The sequence below is a fragment of the Mus pahari genome, chromosome 10 (assembly GCF_900095145.1).
Source record: "Mus pahari chromosome 10, PAHARI_EIJ_v1.1, whole genome shotgun sequence".
Lineage (NCBI taxonomy): Eukaryota > Metazoa > Chordata > Mammalia > Rodentia > Muridae > Mus > Mus pahari.
In genome coordinates, this window is record NC_034599.1 from 70318227 (window position 1) to 70342405 (window position 24179).

Below are 24179 nucleotides of genomic sequence, written 5' to 3' on the forward strand. Positions count from 1 at the left end.
AGAGAGAGAGAGAGAGAGAGAGAGAGAGAGAGAGAGAGAGAGAGAGAGAGAGAGAGAAATCGAGGGATTTGATCATGCTGTTAAAGACGAAGGAACTTCTGCTGCCCACATCAGGCAGACAGAGAGATGCATTTGTACTGCTGGACTGGTTAGCATCTCTAGACTTGACAAATGATCTCCTAAAAGCCATCCATCTACAGGTGTCATGACAAGACATCAGCCACAGAAACCTTCAAGTCAAGTCCCGGTGAGTGAGTTTTCACTTATGGGCCTGTACAACTGTAAAGGGGAAGGGAGCAGGCTTAGGCAAACACACGCTCCCACCAAACAGCTATCCAGGCATTAGCAAATACATCAACGCACTAGCCAGCAAAGCAGATACCTATAAAAATAATTCACACACATTATGTCTCATCAGGATGAAATTAATGGTCCACTTTGGGTAGGTGGGAGGTGAAGTCTTCATCTAATGAAATGGATTTGATAGATGCCCCAAGATGTATATTTTATCTTCTAGTAATTCCCTTCAAAATATAAATGCTGATGGAAATATCACTTTACATGCTATTTAAAAATCCATGATGATAAAATAGCTGATTAGTAATAATCTTATAAACTCATTTTATAAGATAAAACCAGTATGATTTAAAAAATAATGTTCTACAATCTTAATAGTATTAATAACTCCTTGTAAAAAGGAATAGCTATGATCTAAATATGACTTTTCTTTCTTGCTTTTTGCCAGGGTGTGTCAACAATTGTAACCCACTCTCTACAATATGGGACTGCAGACAATAATTTGCAGGGTCAGGGCTTCTTAGGAATGGATGCAAGAGAGTAAATGAAAACAGGAAAAAGAAGCTTGTTAGGGAATCTGCTCTTAAAGAAGTCTGTGGCTGAGAGAGAAAGGAAAGACACTTAGCATCCTTCCTTTGGCAACAGAGTAATCAAAAATTCTGATTAAAATACACCCTATACATTTCACCCAGGTAGAGTGGATGACTGCTTATCAGCCAACAATCTAGAGGAAAGAACGGAGCTATTTTCTTACACATTGATAATTCCCAAGGACTCTTCTCACCATGGCCAAGAAGTTAATGCTGACAGAGTAGGGAGGACCTGTGCTATAGCACACCACAGTGGTATGTATGCCATACAGGCACAACATACATAAATAATCTCAAGAACATAGTTTTGCCTTTGCTATAATCGATTTAACTGTAAGTACATGCCAATTAACATGTTCAGGTTGAGGGAGGGTGTGCTGGGGTCTCAGGTAGCAGGCTGGCTTCAGACTTCTTGTGTAGCCAACACTGATTTTGCATCCACTCCAAGTGCTAGGATCACTGGGGCATGCTACCACACCTTAATTTTTAGTAGGGCTATTTTGAGCAAGAATTTAAAGAATTCTTGAAAACTGAACAAACTTATACAAACTGGCTTCAATACCACACCAAAGTGAGTGAGAAGGAAGGAAAAATTAGATTAAGGGATAAGACAAAACAAATATGTTTTCAGATTGACAGGAAGATAAAGTATTAAGTTAAAGGACTTGGGGGTGACTCAAAAAATGTCAGAATACCCTATTTATTATGTCCTGAAGAGTATAAAAATGAGCCAAGAAAATGAGGTGTGTCTGAGAATTTTTGCTTCAGCTGTGGGTATTTATAGCACAGTAAGTGTCCAGTTTCTCCCTCCGAGTGTCCAGTTTTTTCCCCAAGATTCCTGATTCCAAGTTTTTTCTTGTCTGTTAGTTTCCCATCACCTTTATAGGACTTAGAGCAGTGGTTCTCAACCTTCTTACTGCTTTTAATACAGTTCCACATGTTATGGTGACCCCCCAACCATAAATTTATCTCATTGCTACTTCATGACTGTAATTTTACTACTGTTCTGAATCGTAATGTAAATATCTGTGTTTTCCAATGATCTTAAGTGACCCCCATGAAAGATTTATTCAACCTCGAAAGGGATTGTGACCCACAGGTTGAGAACCACTGACTTAGAGACATAGAGAGAAGGGAAACAAGAAGGATGCTTGGTCATGAAGGGAGAGGAAAAGGAAGGACAAGAGATGCAACGACAGTTATCTTTGTTGTCAACTTGGTGGGATTTGGAATCACCTAAGATGTTACCAGAGAAGTTTAACCAAGGAAAGAGGACTCACCCTGAATGTGGGGAGCACCATCCCATAAGCTGGAATTCCAGACTAAATAAAAAAAGGGGAAAGGAGAAAGCGGGCAGAGCCCCAGCATTCATCTCTCTCTGCTTCCTGTCTGTGACTGCTATGTGACAACTGTCTCATCCCCCTGCTGCCGTCCTTCTCTGCTACAGTAGGCGCACCCTAAAACTGTGAGCCAAGATAAATCCCCCTTTTCCTTACATTCCTTTTGTCAGGTATTTAGTCACAGCAGTGAGAAGGGCAGCTAACACAGGAACCTGACAGGGGCTGGGACCAGCTGATATCTATGACAGGAGAGAAAAGTGATATTTTGGGGCCAAAACCTTCTATCACTTGGTACCTTAAGTTTGCATTATGCTGTCCAGTTGTGGTACTAGGAAATCAATCACTTCACGATCACTTCAGTCATGTTCTCACAGGCTCTGTCTTTGAAGTGACAAACATCTGAGCAACTGACAATTCCTTTTAACCCAATGTTTGCAAATGGCTGGATTTACTGTGACATATGACAAAAAAAAAAATCAACGCTTGATTTTAAGCCAAAAGGCAAAAAAGCAATTGCATGTGACAAAAAAAAAAAGCTATATAATTAATCACAATGCCCACAATTTATCCAGTGATCTGATTACACTAAAGATGAATTAACACTTGCTTTTAAAATTTGTCAAATTCATTATGTATCAGAAACTTTGACTAAGGTGCCATAACTTTTAAATCTATTTTTACTCATGTGTATGTATATGGAGGGGGGGGTACGTACATCTATGTGTGGATGCCCTCAGAGGCTGGAGGCATCAGATTTCCCCAAAGATGGAGCTATACACTCTTGTTAGCTGCTTGACACAGGTGCTGAAACTGAACTCTGGACCTCTGGTAAAGCAGCAAGCACTCTTAACTGCTGAGCCAGCTCTCCAGCTCCTAAGATGCTGTTATTGTTATTTGATTTGGGAATGTACCATTTTGAAATTTCCTTTTGGTAAAACTTTAAAACTTTCCCACCATACCTGGAAAGTCTTTCAATGGCCTTGTAAATAATTACTGATTAGAGAATCATTTTAAATATAATTTGGGTTGGAGATGTAGCTCAGGAGTAGAGTGCCTGCCTAGCATGCACAGGGCTCTGGGTACAATTCCCAGGACCACATACCTCAACAAATATGTTTAATTCATGTTTAACAGTAAGTAAAGGTGAGTGTGTGACTTGTTAATATACTCATGGGTCACTAAACAGTCTCTTTGCCAGTGCTACGTTAAAGTGCTTCCTAAGGAGGACCCCACTGACCGTCTATCAGTTGGGCATGTGCATGTAGAGACACTATTTTTTTTTTCCTGGAATTAACGGAGAATTTGTGAAAGCTTGGCAATACTAACGTCTCATGTGGTCAGTAGCACCCTCCCCATGTTCCCGGCCTAGCTCAAAGCGATGCATGTAAACAGAGATAGGCCTTCATTGTGTCATCAGCTACAAACACATGCTACATGCTAAGTCCCTTCCCATGACTAAAAAAAGGGCTCACATAAGAAAGCAAGACAAACCCAATACGAAAGTGGTTAAGATCATCTCCAGCGTTGTCACTGTCTAAGATCTGTATCACCCTTCTTGTGCAAGCCACCAGGTGTGTCCAGGAGCGAGGCAAACTGCTACACATATTTCAGACAAATAATTAGCGCTAAAAAGGAGTAACAGTTAAAATTATGACGGATATGGTTAACGGAAATGAACAGCCTTGGATCAAACGGTCCCGTGGAGAAGAGGATTTTGGGTGTGTTTTTTTGGATGGCCGCGCGGTGAGACTTCACCCCTTTGAGTGGCGCTTTACCTCCTGTCTCCTTCAACTCTTTTCTTGCGAACTAGGTAGGAGAGAGAGAAAAATAGAAAAAGACGAATAGAATCAAAGGATATTCTTTAAAATCACTCCAGAGCAGAGTTCTCAGCCTTTTAATACAGTTACTCCTGCTGTACTGACCCCTAGCCATACAACTATTTCATTGCTACTTCATAACTGTAATTTGGCTACTGTTATGAATCACAATGTAAATATCTGGTATTGTCCGATATGCAGGGTATCTGGTATGTGACCCCTGTGGGGGTTGTAACTCGCAGGTTGAGAACTACTATTCTACAAGCTTGTGTCCATCTAACAAAGGTCCATGACATATACCTGAGGGCATAAATCGTCTTAGACTCCAACATTCAGTGAACTATGGCAATAAATGGAGCTGGCAAAAATAATCTAACATGTAGAGGAATTCGTGTTTAAATCAAGCTATGTCTGGTAATTGGGAACTTGAATGCGAGAACTTCTCCATGTGTTTACGGAATAATTAGGCAAGGACAGTCCACAGAGCAGTGAAATGGTAAATATTCTCATGGGAGTTTACACACAGGGCACCCTCTTATCTTCTGTGCAGTTTGGTCACCAACTGGCCTTTGTGAAGTTCCCAAGTGAACACAGCCATGCCCAGCATCTCTGATTGTAGCTGGGAGACCATCTATAAACAAAAGCTCTGATTCTCTAAGGCTTATCTTGTTTAAAAACTCTAGATGTGTCCTAGATGTGGTGTGGTGCACCTGCAATCACAGTACTCCAGAGGCTGAGGCAGGAGGATCAAAGATTGGAGGCCAGCCTGGGCTACAGAGTTGAATTCCAGGACAGCTTGGGATATATAGCATAATTCTGTTCAAAACAGACAAAATCCTATATATTGGTCTTAAAAAAAAAAAAAGGAGTGGGTTCAGACCACAGGCAAAATCAGAGACTGAGGTTCCTTCCAAACAGCACTGGGAATCAAAGATACTGTCAAGATTGCTTGATTTGGGGGCTAGAAAGATGGCTCGGTAGCTAAGAGCACTTGTTCTTCTTGCAGAGGACCTGGGTTCAATTCCCAGCACCCACACAACTGCTCATAGCCAGCCATAACTCTAGTTCCAAGAGAACTGATGCTCCCTTTGAACTTTGAGGCACCAGACATACACATGGTACACAGATACACATGCAAACTAAACATTCATACACATAAAATAAAAAAAAAAACTTAAACAAAATGATTACCCGATTCCATCCTTCTCTCCACCCCACTGACATGGTCTTACCATGTAGCCCAGGTTGGTCTTCAACCAAGACATTCCTAAGTTAACCTCTTGAATGATGGAATTACAGGCACACACCACCAAACCTGGCTGCATTCCTGTTTCTAAAAGACCCTTCTCTTCCCTTTTTACTTCCTGGACTATAGGTTCTTTTGGTTGATAGAATGAGGCTTATGGAAGCTCCCTGGATTTGGCCAACTGGTATCTTGTCCAAAGTCCTCTCTGCCTTGATACTTTCAGTAGCCCAAGCTGTGCGACATGGCAAAGGAGACATCTGCAGTGGCTGTTCCTGGGCTGGTCCTGGACATGGGCCTTACTACAATACTTCTAGAGTCTTGCTTTACCTGTCTGGTTTTTTTTTTTTTTTTTTTTTTTGGTCTGTCTATCTGTCTGTTTGTTTTCTGGGTTGCTCAGATTCGGGCGTAACATGCTTTATTTTCTAGGCATCGTCTGGTTGTCCCCATCCTTTTCCAAAGCCTCTTGCTGGGTCATGGGTCTAAGCCTCTTGCTGGGTCATGGGTCTTACTCACTCTCTGTACTCAGTGGGTAAGTACAGCCCTCTGTCTTGCCAGTATCTTCCTTGTCCAAGGACTGGAACACTGTTCCCAAACCTCAAACAAGGGACTCAAGCTTGTTGCTGCCTAACTGCCAAGTGGACTTGTCCAGTCCCAGATGTCCCTTTGCGTTGACACTCCAGGTAGCTGAGATGTCTCCAGACGAAGCCTTCTCATTCTGTCCCATCGTTCTACACTATGACTGACCTCCTTTTCACTGTGATGTGCCCTATCTCATCCTAACAGAAGAAACAGTATGGATCCTCAACAAAGTTTAGCAGCACAGGAAGGTAAAGAGTGGCCTGGCTGAAAAGCTCTGTGAGACTTTAACCCGTGTCACGTAGCTCTGTCAGTACAGTTGGCACGTAAAGTACAGAAGTATTCATGTCCCCACGGTTAAGCTGGAGTATTGAAGAAAGCACCATCAGAACCCAACCATAAGGAACCTGAGATTGCTATGCCCTTGTCTAATGGAGAGAGTACCATCGATGTGGAAGGAGGAGAGGGGAGGCCAACGCATGGAAATCAAGCAGAGCTAAGCTAGATTAGAGCTCTCCTAAAACAACATTGCACTGAAGCCTTGAAGACCAGAGGATTGCCATGACTACCTAGCAGTGCCAGTGACGTGGTGTCTGAGACACTGCCTCTGAAGTGGGAAGATGAATTGTCCTACTTGTCACCAGCACAGATCACATCTGCCTTACCCAGGTCGTTATTTTTTGTGATGGCAGCTGCCACTCTTGTCCGTGGCCCTTGCTTGGTAAACTGGTACCCAAACTTGAGGATCCTTGAGTTCTCCTCCAGCATCTGGGCGATCTCCATCTCCACGGCTGTTCCCAACTGCTGCCTCTGGTTGTGGGCGCACACACATATACATGGGATAAACAGGAAGGGAAAGGATAAAGTTATTTACAGGGGAAAACTACATGGCTACCTCCCCAAAGGGTGGGGGAGGGGAGATAGAGACAGAGACACACAGAGAGTGCACATGTTCCACGGGCCAGAAACTGTTAGGAAAGCCAGGAGATCCCATCAAATCCACACAGAGCTTTGAGCTTTGGCCCACTCCCTGTGGGGACTCCCCTCCTGCTGTCTAAGATAGAAGCCAGCTTTGCCCCACCCAGTCTGTACCTGGTTGTCAATCTTGATCTCCGTCAAGGTGTCATTCTCCCGCAGTGCTTCCACCAGGGCCAGGATTCCAGTGCCAGTGATAAAATTGGACTCTACGTTTAGACTTTTCAAGGTCTTGTTGACTTTCAGCATCTCTGCAAAGGCCTTAGTGTACGGAAACAGTCATCAGGGTTTCTAAATGTCAACAATCTCTCTCCCAGATGAAAGAAATAGATTGCAGGATAGCACTTAAAGGAAACATTTATTAAGTCATATTTTCATTTCTAAGTAAAATTAAAATCTTGAACTATAATTAAAAACTAAAATAGTGCCAGGCAGTGGTAGCACATGCCTATAATCTCAGCACTCTGGCTTTGTCAAAGCAGGCAGATCTCTGAGTAGGCCAGCCTGGTCTACAGAGTGAGTTCCAGGATAGCCAGGGCTACACAGAGAAACCCTACCTCAAAAGAACAAAACAAAACAAAACCAACCAACCAAACCAAACCAAATCAAAAATTAAAATAGCTTAGTAGAAGCTGGAGAGAAACACTGACTGACTGACTCTCGGCAGCCATGAGTGCTGGCTGCTCTCCCAGAGGACCTGGGTTTGATTCCCAGCATCCACGTGGTATGTATGGCTGTATGTTTTTCTCTTATTTTTAATTTTTTAAATGTGTGTGTGTTTTGCCTACATATATATCTGTGCACCATGTGTGTGCTTGAGCCAGCAGACACCAGAAGAAAGGTGTGAAATCATCTGGAACTGGAGTTAGACAGTTGTGAGCACTATGTAGGTGCTGGGAACAAAAACTCTGCAAGAACGGTCAGTTCTCTTAAACACTGAGCTATCTTCCCAGCCTCCCACCCTCTCTCTCTGTGCAAGAAGACAGACTCTGAGGGAGCCCGGGCTGCCCTTGAACTTGCTGCGTCACTGAGGCTGGCCATAAAGTTTTGATCTTCCTGTTTGTACTCTTCAAGAGTTGAGACTAAGTATTCCCTAAAAGAACACATTTTAATAATGGTTCAAAGGTGTCTCAGTATGAACACATTTTTAAAATATTCATATAATTGAGGCTGAGCGGATGGTCCAGTGGTTCAGAGCACTTGCCGTTCAATCATGAAGACGAGTGTCCAGGTCTCAGCATTGAGAAGCTCACAGGTAAGTCTAGCTCCAAGGCTCTAGCGCCCTCTTCTGGCCTCTACCAGCACCCCACACTTATTATGCATATACTCCTTAGAAACATACATCTAGATATACACACATACACATATATATAGAGATAAAATTTACACACACACACACAGAGTATATTTTGGCCCTGCCCAGATGAACATGAACAGGATCTTTAAGACCTTGGTCTTTTGTTCCTTAAGTGCATGAACAGTTGTGATTGACAGCCACTTTAATTAAAGTCATAAAGACAATAAGTGGAAGAATGAAAAACAAATTGCTAATACTGATTGCTTCTAGGGAGTAGCCCTAAACTATCTTAATTATCTTAATGACAGTTAAGGCAGGAAGAAGGAATTCCACAGGAGACTAGGCGTGTTTCTCAACCTCTTCATGGCTGAGATCTGGGCCTGGAGACTTCTTTGCTGTGGGTGTCCTGTTAGCAGACTCTCGGGATTCTGAGACCTTACAAATACCAGTAGCATACATCCTCATCATTACCCCAAACATCTCCAACCACTGCCAGGGAGCCCTGGGAGGAAACGCGCTCCTGAGCTGAGAATCACTGGGGCAGAATAAAAATCCTGTGTATTGACAGGTGTTAGAAATGAAAGCACAAGGACATAGGCTGATGGAATGGCGAACTATGCAATTCAAGGTACATTTATTCAATAGTTGTTCTTTATTGCTGTCTGTTAGTTTTGAGACAAGGTTTCTCTGTGTAGTCCTGGCTATCCTGGAAGTCTCTATAGACCAGGCTGGCCTTGAACTCAGAGATTCACCTGTCTCTGCCTCCCAAGTGATGGGATTAGAGACATAGGCCACCATGCTCCTTTTAACACTTGATCTTAAAATTAAATGCACCCATGTTAATCAGAGCATGGGATGGGAGTCTGGCAAGCCTTTCCTTATTGGACACACCAAGTGTTGGCATTAACTTTCGGTCCCAGAATAAAGAAACGTCAGAGCAATTAATTCTTTATAAAAACTTGCACAACCTCCTGGCAAGCAGTCAAGATCGTGCCACTTTATCTTAAACTTCAGAAAAGTAATCGCTTTTTCTCAAACTGAACGAAATGGAGCCCATGCAGCCAAACATAACTTGGAGTTATTACACCCAAGTTCACTTCGGTTCAGCAGATATCTGAGCATCTATTCCAAGTGCTGGAATAGTAGTGTCAGAAAAACACAGAGGTGGGTCCCTCAATGTTATAGAAATGATTAGAGTAGAAATACATGTCTCAAGAAAAGATTTTTTCTGCACTCTATGGGATTATATAAAACTATAATTTCCTGGGGCTAGAAAGATGGCTCAGCAGTTCAGAGCACACGTTGTTATTGGAGAAGACCCAAGTTCAACTCCCAGCACCCACCTCAGGCAGCTCACAACCACCTGTAACTCCAGTTCCAGGAGTCCAAATACCCTCTTCTGGACTTCAAGGACACTGAACTCATATAAACACACACACACACACACACACACACACACACACACACACACACACACACACACTTAGTTAAAAATTAAAATAATTCTTTTAAATCTAACAAACAGAACCCAACATACATAGCTTCACTGCTAACCAAATGGTAGCCACAAGAAATGCAGCTACTAAGCCTTAGTAAACCAGGTAGGGGGCTGGAGAGATGGCTCAGTGGTTAAGAGCATTGACTGCTCTTCTAGAGGTCCTGGGTTCAATTCCCAGCAACCACATGGTGGCTCACAACCATCGGTAATGGGATCCGATGCCCTCTTCTGGTGTGTCTGAAGACAGAGACAGTGTACTCATAAACATAAAATAAATAATTCTTAAAAAAAATAAAACCAGGTAGTTTGAACTGATGAGCTATAAATATAAAACACCCCATGGATTTCAAAGATGGAATACGAATAAAAGAATGTAGAATACCTCATTATAGTTCTAAGTTATATCTACACGCCCATATATATATATATATACTTTTATTTTTTAGACTTTATTTTTATTTTATGCATATGGGTGTTTTGCCTGAAAGTATGTCTGTGCTTCATGTATGTGAGGTACTAAGGATGATGGAAGAGAACATTAGATTCTCTAGAGCTGGAGTTACAAGCACTTGCGAACTGTCTGAAGTGGGTACTCTGAATCAACTCAGGTCCTCTGGAAAAGCTGCAAGCACTCTTAACTGCCGAGCCATCATCTCTCCAGCCCAAGACCGCTACTTTAAATCGAACCACCACGCCAGGACCTTTGTTTTTCTAGTTTGATTTGAGAGCCAGTGGCCAGTGTTGTAAACTCTCAGGCTGATTCCCAGAGACCCTATCAACAACAGCAGGGCTGTGTGTGTAACTTTAGTGTGATGGAACCAGAAAGACCTGGTGGTGATTCTTGGCTCTGTCATTACTTGCCACGCCTGGGGTAATCTAACCTCTCTTATGTTATTGCGGGGACTAACAACCACACATACTTGGAGCACTAAGGGATGACTGGGTGAGGTAAGATACAAAGCTTAGCGCTCAGAACTATATTCACTGAGTCCCTAGGAGAGTGGCTTGTAATAAGCAAAGCAGACAAGAGGAAGCGGTGATGGCTACGGCGGTGACAGTATTTACTTAGGCTAAGTAGCTTTCTTGTTTGGCTAGATTACCCCAAACGCATAAAAGGACAAGGGTTTTGGTTATTTTTTTTTCTATCCATACTCGAATCAACTGAATGTCAAATGGAATGTTTCACTATTTTTGGTTGTTTAAAGTATGCTTGGCTTATTAACACACATAAAGATTAAGATAAAACACACTCTGACGTTTTTATATGTGCCAAGTTCAAGTAAGTTTGGGGGAGGCATCATAATGTCTAAAGACTGTTACAGAAAATTACTGTAGGAGGGAAAGTTTCAGAATGGTTTTTCTCAACACAGAACGAACTCTAAATATTTATTTAGTTAAATGCCAAGACTCCTGTCTTGTTCTTGTTTGGAAAGTACAGCACTGACAAGAATCCACTTAAACCAATGTGATTGTAGTGTAGGTTCTTAGCCTGTGCCTCGGGACCATAAATTTGTTAGATTAAGTTGACAAGATCTAAGACTTTCAATTGATAAAATAAATTTATCGAGGAATAGTGATTTCATGCCTGAAATTTCAGCACTAGGCAAGCTGAGGCAGGAGGATTACTGGGAATTCAAGATTAATCCAAGATACATAGTGAGTTCAAAACCCAGGCTACACAGCATGACTCCTATCTCAAAACAACAGAAAGCTAATACTAAATAAGAAAAACCTAAAAATAAAGAGTTGCCAGGGAATTAAATGACGTCATATCGTGTTTCAAGTCTCACTTACAAGGGCCACGGGGTCGTTGCTGCGGGTTGCAGCCAGGCTGAACTTCTTCACATGGATGTTGGTCTCCAGAGCCTTTGCAAATTCCTTCAGGGTTGGAATTGGAATGTTCTAAGCACAGAAAACAGGGTTAGTTATAAACCGTTCACACTGTGTTCCCACTCACTCTCAGTTGTTTTCAGTTTTGATTGGACCCAAGGTCTCACATGCCCTAAGCATGTGCTCTGGTACTGAGCTCCACCATCAGCAAGCCCCCTGCAACTTTTGACTATCACCTGTATTTAGATGGCTGACTACACATCTTCTTTTTAAAAAAATAAAATAAAATAAATTTATCTTTGTTCATGTATGAGAACTAAGCTATTCTGAGTGAATAGCACCTCCTAGTGACCAATGAGAGAATGTAACTCAAAAGAGTTTTCTTTTTTCCCCTTCTGTCCTATATTCTAGGGCAGGCTAGCAATCATCGTCTCTCTCTCACACATACCCTTCAGATATGCTTTTCTCCTTGGCCTGAAAACTCCTGTTGTCTTCTTCTCCACCTCTGAAGAGCCGCCTGAATTATTTCCTCTTTGGTTTATGAGTTCTCGTAGGCAGTTTCACATTTTTCCTTTCCTACAATTCCATCACCACTTTGGGACTTACCATGCTATGCTGCCAACATGTGGTCAGTGTTTGTCTCTTACTATAACATCCTCAGTGAACACTGGATGGATCTTAACTGGGTCTCCTGGAACCCAGGCTGGCTTCAATCTGGCATCACTTTCACTAGGTTGCCAAAGCTCCCTTGAACTCATGGTGATTCCCTGCTTCCACCTCTACAAGGCAGCGTCTCGACAAAGCGAGGTCTCTTGCACACGGCTGCATGGAAGTGCCATGCTGGGAGTGGATCCTTTGGACACAAGGTATGAGCTAATACATTTGTTTGCATTCCTTTCTTTGTATGTTTATATTTGTTAATTGTATTTTATTTTTTTAAGATTTATTTATTTATTATATGTAAGTACACTGTAGCTGTCTTCAGACACTCCAGAAGAGGGCATCAGATCTTGTTACGGATGNTAAGTACACTGTAGCTGTCTTCAGACACTCCAGAAGAGGGCATCAGATCTTGTTACGGATGGTTGTGAGCCATCATGTGGTTGCTGGGATTTGAACTCCGGNCCTTCGGAAGAGCAGTCGGGTGCTCTTACCCGCTGAGCCATCTCACCAGCCCTAATTGTATTTAATGAGTGTCTCCCATGCTTGGATGTATATGTAGATGGTCTTATAAATCACATACACAGATTACCTATCACTGTAGATGTAAGGGGGAAGCAGCAAAGGACAGCACTGGGCATGGGCATGGGCCTGGCTGTATGATGGCTAAGCTGAGTGACCACAGCAACTGAATCTCCTCAATTCTCGCTGAGGAGCAAGTGAGGTCATGAATTTCCAGTAGCCAATGATGTAACACATAATGCACACTCAATAAAAATAATATTATTGGGGCTGGAGAGACGGCTCATCAGTGAACAGCATTCGCTACTCTTGCAGAGGACCTGAGTTCAGTTCCCAGCATCCGAGTTGGGTAGCTCACAAATGCCTGTAATTCCAGCTCCAGGATCCGATACAGTAATCCTTGACCTCCAGAGGCAACTTCACTCCTGTGCATACACTCACAAAAGACACCTATACACATAGTTAAACACAGGAGGGGTCAGGTCGGGGTGAGGGATGGAGAGAAAGAGTATTGGCAGAGATAACGGGAACTGGGGGCAATGTGGAAAATTAGTACAGTGGAAACTTCCTAGAACCTATGAGGGTGAGTGTGATGGCTTGTATATGCTTGGCTCAGGGAGTGGCACTATTAGAAGGCGTGGCCTTGTTGGAGCAGGTGTGTCACTGGGTATGGGCTTTAAGACCCTCATCCTAGCTGCCTGGAAGTCAGTATTCTGTTAGCAGCCTTCAGGTGAAGATGTAGAATTCTCAGCTCCTCCTGTACCATGCCTGCCTGGATGCTGCCATGCTCCCACCTTGAAGATAATGGACTGAACCTCTGAACCTGTAAGCTAGCCCCAATTAAATGTTGTTTTTCTAAGAGTTGTCTTGGTCACGGTGTCTGTTCACAGCAGTAAAACCCTAACTAAGACAGTGATCCTAGCAAGGACTCACAGTAATGGAGGATACAGAGCCTGAACCAGCCATATGTAACAAGGTAAGGCTTACAGTGGTGAGACTGAGACACCAATTCAGCCACAAACCTTCTACCTGTTACAACCTGTCCTGCCTAAAAGATGTGCTGGGGCAACGGTGGCTCAGAGCTTGTAGGAGTGGCCAACTCATGGCTGGTCTAACTTGAGGCCCACACCAGGTGAGGGAGCTCATGCCCAAAACTGCCTGGATAGCCACAAACTGGAAGCTGGATGGCCCAGATCTAGGGTAGAACCAAACATGACTGTCAACAACAACAACAACAACAACAGAAGCCAACGAAATGATTTCTCACAATATTCTGCTGTACTCATAGATCACCGCCTAGCCCAACCTTTATCAGAGACAAGAGGCTTTCTCTGGCAGCTGATGGGGGCAGATGCAGATACAGGAACCCACAGCCAAACATTAAGCAGAGCTTGGGAGACCCCACAGAAGAAAGAGAGGAAAGACTGTAGGAGCCAGAGGGGTCCACGGCACCAGGAGAACAGGACCTACAGAATCAACCTAAGCAGGGCTGCATGAATCTGGGTTGGTCCCTCTGCATATATGCTGAGGTTGGTTAGCTTGGCATTTTTGTGAGATTCCTAACAGTTGGAGGGGGGGGTCTCTCTGGCTCTTTTTGCCTGCTTGTTGTCCCCTCCTACTGGGTTGCCTCATCCAGCCTTGACATGAGCATTGTGCCTAGTCTTGGTGTGCGTCTTGTTCTGTTGGGTTCAGCTGATAACCCTGGAGGAGTGCTCTTTTCTGAAGGGAAATGGAGAAGCAGTGGATCTGGGAGGAGCAAAGGGAAGGGAGCCTGCAGTCAGGATGTATTGTTTGAGAGAAGAATAAATAAAAAGAAAGAAGAAAAAACTCATAGGAGATAATATTAAATACTAGAGATCTATTCAATAAGAACCACCAAAACAAACCTATACCTAATCTTTAGGAGGTAGAAGCTGGAGGATGGAGAATTTGAAATCAGCTCTGTTTACATATTGAATTTGAAAGGTTTAACAGCCCAGTCTTGGCAACACAGTGAGACTTTGTCTCAAACTAGCCAACCGAGTTATCAACCAGCCAACTGAAGAGAAGGAATAAAGGAGGCCCCAGGCAACCCATATGTGCTCACGCTCCTCTTGTCTGCTTCTCTTCCTTCATTCAACAGCTCCATGTCAGAAGGCAGGCCACGCACAAAGCTGTGTGAGATTTGTGAGACCCTGGGAGAAAGCTCTAAGTAAACAAGACAAGAATCTTGTAATCTCTGGTCCTTCATAACATGAACTGTTCTTGGAATGTGTTTTCGTGCCTCTCCCAGGTGTACTGGTTAGGGGTGAGTCTACTTCAGATTTTTCATTACGACTGGCTACTGCTATTTATGTGTAGGCTTCTATGGAAACAAATGTGTCTTGCCACATGATTCTTGTCCTTGTGACTTTACACTTCACTTATGTGACTCCTCTTAACCCTCAGAGTATAAATTGTCTGATGCTCCAAATAAAGTTGCCTACAGCGTGAGACTTCAGTCTACCTTATTTTAGGCTCCCTCTGCTAACTAGCGTGGCAACAGCAAGACTCATCACTAAAAAGAACAAAGTGGGAATGACAGTCTGTGACTTCAGACACCAGGTCATGGGCAATACTGTGTGTTGTTGTTGAGGGACACACATGTCGTACGGGGACCCAGAGAGGCCAGAAGTGTTGGATCTCCTGGATCTGGAGTTACACGTGGTTGTGAAGGCCTTGATGTGGGTGCAGGGAACTGAACTTGGGTACTTCGCAAGAAAAGCAATTACTTCTAACCACTGAGCCTTTGGCTTCTTGACCTTTTTCACTCTGGGGTCACTATCTTTGGGGAAAGGCAGATGTGGTTGTGTGAGAACACTCAAGCAGCTCCGAAGAGTAGCCCATGTGATGGGAAAGTGAGGTCTTTCGCCCACAGATGCACGGGACTGCCATCTTTGGATACCTTAGGCTTGACTGACAGCTTCTCTATAGTCTCACTTGAGAGCCTGTGCCAACTACATTTCTAAGTTACTCTGGCATTCTGACACTTGAAACTGTGGGAGGGGGCTGGGGATACAGCTAGGAGGGAGAGTGCTGTAACACACACACACACACACACACACACACACACACACACACACATACACACACACACAGTAAAGTTGATGTGGTTATTCAGTATCAGGTACAATGTGCTCTGTTTGGCCTGAGTTCTATGAAGTTTTTCAAGAGGTTCTAGAAACCACTCTTCTTATAGACCTATTTCTTTTGACTGGATTATTCTGTCTGAAATCAGTGACTTGAAAGGACCACAAGTCAGTGTGAAAGCAGGCAGTCAGTGATGTCCAGCCAGCTCTGGAAGGGACGAACCTTAATGTTGTTGAGGTTGACCTCCTGCAGGCTGGGGTCATTGGCCTTCATCTGCTGCAGGCTTGCTTCCACATTTGTAGGGTTCGGTGGCTCCTCAAATACTGGTTTGGCCTTTTCACCTTTCACAACATCTAAAACAGAAGTTTTAGTTTATAAAAGAAAGTGCAAGAAGCCCTCTATCAAACTAGAGACGCCCCCCCCCCCCCCCCGGAAAGCACCATTCTTTCATGGAGAGTCCAACACTGGTTCCAATATGAACCACAGTGAGTTTATTCTCACTGAGAAGTGGTGCCGCTCTGAGTCAGTTTGGAAGGCAGATGCTTTTCAGCCACTGTGAGGCATCTCATCCACTGGCAGTTACTGTTGTGCCAGGTGGACTTGCCCACACTATCCGCACCAGACCATAGGCTCTTTTTATTTGCCCACTAGAAGACCTGCCACAAATGTGTGTTCTGTGGTTCTGTGTGTTCTGAGAAACCACACTAGGTGAAGCAGATGCTGGGCACTGTGCCTGGCAGCACATGCACCAGCCCGGCCCTGGCGCTTCCCCCGCTCCCAGACCCTCATCCACTCACTCCTCACAGGTCCCTTGCGACCTTCACCGTTGGTTGTCTCTTCATCAAATTTCGGATTGTTGAGCAAATTGTGGACTCCGAGGACAGCTGAAAGACACCACAGGTAACAATAACCAGCAGGAAGGTTTGAAGTCTTAGGATGGCTGCACTATGAGTTTGCAAATAGTAGAACAATTCTTTATACAGAAGAAAGTCTCCAGGTCCCCTTTCCTGTCGAAGTGTGTGGTGGGTGCACAGCATTCAATAACTTATGCTAAAAATCCTCCCAAGACTGTCAGCACCTTTACAGGCCTCTGGGTGGTTAAATGGGCAGCATCATTAGGAGCTGAGAAACAACTGTGCAGCCATATCTTCCAATCACTGAAATACTGCTAGGTCCCTGTGTTGGTTAGTCTTAACTAAGCTAAAATCTCCTGGAAAGAGTCACAATGAGGAATTCTCTAGATTACACTGTCTCTCTGTGTGTGAGTGTGTGTGTCATGTCTGTGATGTCTGTGTGTGTGTGTGTGTGTGTGTGTGTGTGTGTGTTGATTAGTATTGATGCAGAAAGATGCAGCCCATTTTGAGCAGTGCCACTTCAGGCACTGGGCCCTCAAGTGTGCAAGCGTGAAGGAAGCCGGCTGCACAGAAGCAGCGGCATCTATGTGTGTTTCTCTCTCTCTGCTGTTGGCTGTGGCTGTGATGTGACTCGGGGCTTACGTTCCTGGTGTGACTCCCCCTTGTAACCTGTAACCTGGCAGTGTAAGCCGAATAAACCCTTCCCCCCACCCTGGAGGAATTGCTATTGTTCCGGGTGTCTTATAATAGCAAAAGAAATGAAACTAGAACATTGCCTTAGTTAAGTCGACTCAACATTCAGCTCTTGGTTTGTTTTGTTGTTGTTATTCTGTTTCAGGGTCTTGCCTTATTGCCCTGGATAGCCTGGAACTCACTTGTAGGCTAGGCTGACCTCAAACTCAGTGTGATTCTCCTGCCTCTGCTCCCAAATGCTGTGACTATGAGTAGGCGCCGCCATACCCACCCACCTCCATTTACTTTTCTTATCTGTAAAATTAAGAAAGGTGTGATTTAATCTAAGGATTTTGTTTTGTTTAAAGTCTCACTATGTAACTCTGTCTAGCCTGGAACCCATCATGTAGACCAGGCTGGCCTTAGACCTGCAGTAACCCTGCTGTTTCCTTCTGCCTCCTAATTATTAAGATTAACACCGTACCAGAAAGTCTGATGGAGTCTACGAATTTTAAAGATCTAATGTGATATAGATTATTGTGTTGTTTTTTTCCCCCCTCAGAGGTAAGACCAGAACGATTGTGATCCTTCTTCCTTTGGGAAAGAAGAGAAGGGCTATCAGGCACAAAAGGCCCACTGAGCCTATCAAGGTCTTAGCACCCGATGTCACACGGGACTGGCACCAGGAGGCACACATGCAGGGAACAACACTATGGGTGGTCTACGTAGGTTGAAACAGATTTCCCTAATCATGAAGTTACAGGTGAGAGGCACAGGCCCCTAAGAGCCTCACTGGATCTACTATAAGCTACATTTTAGGAGTGAGGCAGCCAGCAAAGACCGGTCAGTGGTTGAGTCTGTAAGAACAGGAAATAGTCCAGGCAGTGGTGGTGCACACCTTTAATTCCAGCACTTAGGAGGCAGTGGCAGGTGGATCTTTTGAGTTCAAGACCAGTCTGGTCTAGAGTGAGTTCCAGGACAGCCATGGCTACATGGAAAAAAAAAAAAAAGGAACAGGAGTTAGAGGTGGGTATGTGACTTGCACGTGGGAAGCAGAAGGATTCCAGGAGACCAGTTTGGGCCTATACTGACAGTTCCAGAGTTCAAGGCCAGCCTAGACAGTGTGCTACCACAGTGAGGCTCTGGGGCTAAAGCTAAGTGATAGAGTGCTTGTCTGGCATGCCTAAAGCCGTGGGTTCAACTCCTTGCGCTGGAAACAGAGTAACAACAATGATCACGGAGTTAAGGAGGGGAAATGTGGAGCACATTGAGTTTGAACCTTGACTGCCATATCCTAACTATATGATTTGGGAAGCCATTGAATGCGTAAGGACTCAGCCTTCTCGTTAATCCCAACCAACTGTTAACTTGATTAGTGGCTACCAGTGAAGAACAGGCAGGGCGAGTTTCCTCAGAGCCTTGCTCTGAATGTGCCTGGCACTACCGCATGATGGGACGAAAGGAGAAAAAGAAGGGCGACTGTGGCACCTTTGAATTGCTTGTCTTTCTACTCGCTACCTTCCATACCGGCACAGACAATGCTCTTCAGGGCTCCCTCAGTTGCTGTGAGCCCTTCTGCTTACAGGTTATTCCCAGTCGTCTAGAAAGATCCACCCTAGAGAGGAAGCTGCTTGATTTTCATCCCCACAGAAGGCTTTCCACTGAGTTCTTGGGGAGTGTCCGTTCAGCCGAGTAAGGAGAACAAAGGCGGTTCTATTTGTATTATCTCCCTGGATTTATTACATGGATTCCACGGTCAAGTACCTCCAGAACGATTGCTTTTGTTTCTCCTTTCTCAGGTGTTTTCTGGGAATCAAAGTCCCACCCTGCATTCTTCCTTTGGGCAATTCCAGTAAAACCTGTGAGATAACCCTTGGGAAAAGCAGTAACCATGGAGGGATCTCTCCACAGGGCCATGATGCCCAGTCACTGTGAAATGCTGTCCTCATGAGCTGAGTCAGATGCTACAGAGACCTCTGACAGACACTCACACATGAACCTGATGTCCCCTACTGACATCATCAGAGATGGATGAAGATGTATGGAAACGGCAGACATATTAGAATAAGGCAGCGAAGGTATTCCCACAAGGAGATAGATGCTGCGTACATCTTCCAGGGGGATAAGCAGCAGAGTTCTGGGGCTGGGAAGCAGCTAAAAATTGATAAACTACTTCCCTAGGAAGCTCAAGGGCCTGGGTTAGAATCCCAGGACTTAAGTAAGAAACAGATGCACATCGGGTGTGGAGGTGTGCATCTGTGATCCCAGTGCTGGGGGCGGGGTTGAGGAAGGCGGGGCTTGGGGCTCAGCAAGAAAAATCGCCCCTCCACAGTGCAAGCTGGATGGTCTGAGTTCGATCCTCAGAACCTACCTAAAGGGTAAAGGAGGGAGCCAGCTCCATAAAGTTGTTCTCTGAACTTCACATACATCCTGAGGTCAGCCAGGACTCCTGAGCTTCCTGCATCCTTGTGGGGATTAAGAACATAAACTACCACATCATCTTTTGTTCTAGGTTTTTAAGTCAGGGTCATGCCGTGTAGCCTGTGCTTCTCTAGAGCTTTCTATGTTGCTCACCCATCCACATCACAGACTTTTTTTTTTCTTTTTTTAATGAGAAAGGATTTAATTTAGGAGAAAGGCTTGCTTTTCATTTCTTTTGGATTATTTGAACTTTTTATATCTACATTGTAGTTTGGATGATAACAGTCATCACTGATTCATATGTTTAAATATATGGTCCCGAGCTGGTGGAACTGTTTGGGAAGGACTAGGTGGTGTGGCCTTGTCAGAGAAGGTGTAGTCACTGGGGTAGGCTTTGTAGTTTTAAAAGACTCATTCCCAGTGTGTGTTCTCTCAGCCTCCTGCTTTTGGATCAAGGTGCGAGTATTCAGCGGTTCCCATTGCCATGTCTTTGCTTCACCACCACGGACTCTAACCCCTTGAAACCACAGGTTCAATTAAACACTTTCTTTTATAAGTCACCTCTGTCATGGTGTTTTGTCATAGCAGCAGAAAACAACTAATCCAATCTACACGTAAAGGCAAATAAAACAACAGTTCTGTTGTCATTGTCATGTTTCAGTTTGTTAAGGAAACTCAAAGGCAAACTGACCTCCTGGCACAAATCAGCTTGTGATGGAAACTGCAAGGGAGACCAAGAACTCCATAGAAATGTGACCTTGGAAGCCAGGCAGTGGTGGCACACACCCTTAACCCCAGCTCTCATGTGGCAGAGTTTGAGGTCAGCATGGTCTACAGAGCGAGTTCTAGGACGGCCAGGGCTACCCAGAGAAACCTGGTCTCAAAAAACAAACAAACAAACAAACAGAAATGTGACCATAAATGTGTGACACCCATAAGCATGTTTTAACGTGGAAGCTCTTGGAAAGCATATGGGGATATCACTTCATTCATTTTTAATTTCAAGTTCTGTTTTCTTTTTTGAGACAAGGTTTGAATTCTGTATCCCCGGCTGGGCTCCAACTCACAATAATCCTCCTGCCTCAGCCTTTAGAGTGCTAGTGCTACCATTTCAGGAATGGGTCACCACACCTAACACCTAGCTTACAATTTACTCCTTTATAGTTCTCAATATGATTTCCCATCAGTTCTCAGTTTTGCACAGGAGTCTTGTAGGACAGAAATCATCTGAACAGGAGAACAGGCTAAAACGTGGCTTGCTCAACCACAGGCCCCAGTCTGATAGACACCATAGGGCTGCTGTCACCCTGGCCACGCAGTGCTCACTAGCTACCAGCAGCTCATAGGTTTGCACCAGGGCAGAGAGTACATGCCTGGGGGGTCACGTAGGGGTCACGGGCCAGCCCTGAGAACTGACCTGCAAGGTCGTAGAGTTCAGTGTCTGAGGCGCTGGCCAAGGCTTCCTCCAGTTCTGGGTCCAGAGTCACTTTTTCTTCTTTACGAGTTTCTACAGGTTTTTCCTTGGGGATAAAGACTCTCCCTTGAAATTAGAAGAAAACGAAAGACGACTGAGCAACTGCCTTATGTGTAAGGCAGGCAGACTGAACAGAAGATGCAACGCTGGCATTAAAAACACACATCATTGAGTTGTTTCCTATCATTTGATGGGGGCTAATCTAGTATGAAAAGGAAGGAATCCTGCCTTTACCACACAGAACTCTCCTGAGCTCACTTTAGTAGTTAAGCACCTTCCTAATGGTGATCGTTAATACCATCAACTTGACAGGATCTAGAAAAGACAAATCTCCAGGCAGGAGGCAGTTTCTAGACTGAGTTAATTGGAAAGACTCTATCATCTGTGGGCGGCTCCAATCTGTGGGCTGGGGTCTGGGACTGAATGAAAAGGAGAGTGAACGGAGTACCAGCGCCCATCTGACTCCTGCCTGCGGATGCCAAGTGAACCTCTGTGAAGCCTACAGGCTTCTGCTGTCCTGAAGGCATGGCACATAGGATCGTTGTTCTCTTGAACTGTGACTCCAGACAGACCCAATCCTCCTTGAGTTGCTTCCGTCAGGTACTTTGTCACAGCAGGGAGGGTAACTACTCACTGGCCATCTTTTAAGGTGACTGTGTGCACCTTTTACACTCAGCTAGCTCCTGCCTTCACCACAAGCTTCCTGTAGGTCGATCTGGGTTTAGCTTGCCTTAGTCACTCCTCAACTCAGGAAGAAATGACAAAAATCTCCTCCTTTATTATTCTGTCATTATTGAATACGTAGCATTTTGGGAATTTTTGTGAAGATTTTTTACATTATACTTGATGCTTGTCACAATTTGGTAAGTCCAACAGCAACTGTGTTACCATAGAAACAGCTTGTGTTGCCATAGAGACAGCTTGTATTCCACAGTAACCCAAGGCTGTTAACCTGACTCATCACTGATCAGCTCTGCTTTCTTAATTTCCTTCTCAGGGGCGAGTGACCTGTCACGTGCACAGCAAAGGAGTGGCAAGGATGACACCTGCCAAGTGCTCCGTTCCCTTCACCACTGAGTAGAGGCTCAAAGACCACCGCACTGGAGCTCAGAGGAAGGAGCACCCCCTTCCTGTCACTCAATCCCCACCCAGTTTCTTAGGCTGACACAGATACCACACAACCACCAAAGAAAACCAGCAGAATGATGAACACAGTCACAGGGCTATGAAAGCAAGGCCCAGGGGTCATTCAGGTAGGGCACTCTATGGTAGGAAAAGGTGATGACAGAGAGGGGTCAGGGAAATCCAAGGCCCAGCATTTAGCTGAGAGTCTCTTGATTTAAAAAAAAAGTGGAGGTGGTGGTGGGGGGGGAACACACAGGCCGGAGCTTAGCAAGGAAAGGAGAGATGCAGGCAGGAGGCTGTGGAAGCTACACCCATGCTGAGGCTGCAGCAAGGGTTTAGGAAATTATGCAGGCAGCATGCCTGAAAGTGTCAGCATTGGCGGGGGTAAAGTGTGGAGTGACATGAATTAGGAGCCTATTGAGGTGACACAGTGATGGGGGCAGGGGAGGGGATGGGGGATGAAGGGAGGAGGAGGAGGAGGAGAGGGAAAGAAAAGAGAGGAGGGGACAGCATAGGGTCCTTCCCAGTCACACCCCTGTGTTCCTTTTACTGGATGACACGCCATCCTCTTGAGGTCCAGGGTGTGCCATTGAGTTCTGCAGCGGGGGTTCTCAGTGAATGTAAGATGAATGAATGGCACACTTTCCATCATAGCTCTAGGGCTGGGGGATAGAGTTCTGACCACTCGGGACAGAGTGAGGCCTTGCCTAGACTCCTCTAGTTGATGTAGCAAAAAGGTTTTCTCTTTTAAACTAATGAACTTCAATTTTGAGAATAGCTTTAGGTTCATATCAAGTTGAGCAGAAAATTCTCATGTACCATGCCCTCCCTCCCCAAACCTCCCCACTAATATCCCACGCTGTAGTGGGGGCATTTGTGACAACCAGTCAACCCATGAAGACACATCGTCCCCACCATGAGCTGTAATTTACCTTAGAGTTCACTCTGGGTGTTGGACATGACGGTGTTCTAAAATACTGTGTTTAGTTCATAGGTTTATTTCCTGTTTCCAGATCGGCTCCTTTGATGGATGCCCCACAATGTGTGAAGGGCATTCTGTCCCAGGACATGGAGTCTGTGGGCCTTACCTTTCTTTTCTCCTGTGAATGGTACAAAGTCCTCCCTGTCCTTCTGTTCCAAAGCCTCTTTCTCCAGATACATGAGCAGGTGCTCCCGGTCAAATGGGCCAGTGGCTGCTTTCTGGGTCTGGTCTTTCTGTCGGAATCCAGCCGGCAGCGTTGCACTCTGACAAGACAGATATGATGAAGGGAAGATGTTGACTAGACCGAGTTTGTTGTTTCTTTACTTTATTGTACTGACTGTAAGTGGGAAAGCAGGGGGCACCTACACCAGCTGGCAGCTCTGGGGACAGGCATGTTCTAACCTCCTTTGCTAAGGAAGGGAATTCAACCAGCTCAAGGGGCACAGCGACAGAAGTATCAGCTTTGGACTTTCCGCAGCTGCCTTCTAGAACGTGGAGGGGAAAGGTCTTTCTGTGTCCACCGAGATTAGGTTTGGTCAGGCGTGCACACAAGGGCTCCTAAGGCAGAATGGCTATACTCACTTATTTCTAACCTGTCTGCTCCAGAAATAGACAAGAGTAAGTAAATATTACGGTATATGCTAATATCTGCCCAAATAAGACTCATTTATTTGTCTTTTTGGAACATGAAGCCCTGGCTAGCCTCAAACTCACTGTGTAACTGAGGCTAGCCTCAACTCTTGATCCTCCTGCCTCTGTTTCCTGAGTGCTGGGGTTAAGATCATGTGACAACAGGGCCAGCTCTTGTTTTAGGATTTTATTTGTCTGTCTCTTGTTTCCCTTCCCTTCCCTTCCCTTCCCTTCCCTTCCCTTCCCTTCCCTTCCCTTCCCTTCC

General features: G+C 44.7%; 1 protein-coding gene across 1 annotated transcript in view; it reads right to left on the bottom strand.

Annotated features, from left to right (window-relative positions):
* Positions 1-3511: 3511 nt before the first annotated feature.
* Positions 3512-24179, bottom strand: part of Tmod2 (tropomodulin 2) — a 37330-nt gene continuing 16662 nt past the window's right edge. Inside the window, exons 3-10 of the mRNA XM_021206673.1 lie at positions 23391-23547; positions 21121-21243; positions 16554-16640; positions 15979-16109; positions 11431-11538; positions 6959-7102; positions 6532-6676; positions 3512-4033 (exon numbers count right to left, since the gene is read on the bottom strand). Coding sequence (XP_021062332.1) covers positions 3999-4033; positions 6532-6676; positions 6959-7102; positions 11431-11538; positions 15979-16109; positions 16554-16640; positions 21121-21243; positions 23391-23547 — 930 coding nt within the window. The 3' untranslated portion in view covers positions 3512-3998. The remainder of the gene's footprint in view (positions 4034-6531; positions 6677-6958; positions 7103-11430; positions 11539-15978; positions 16110-16553; positions 16641-21120; positions 21244-23390; positions 23548-24179) is intronic.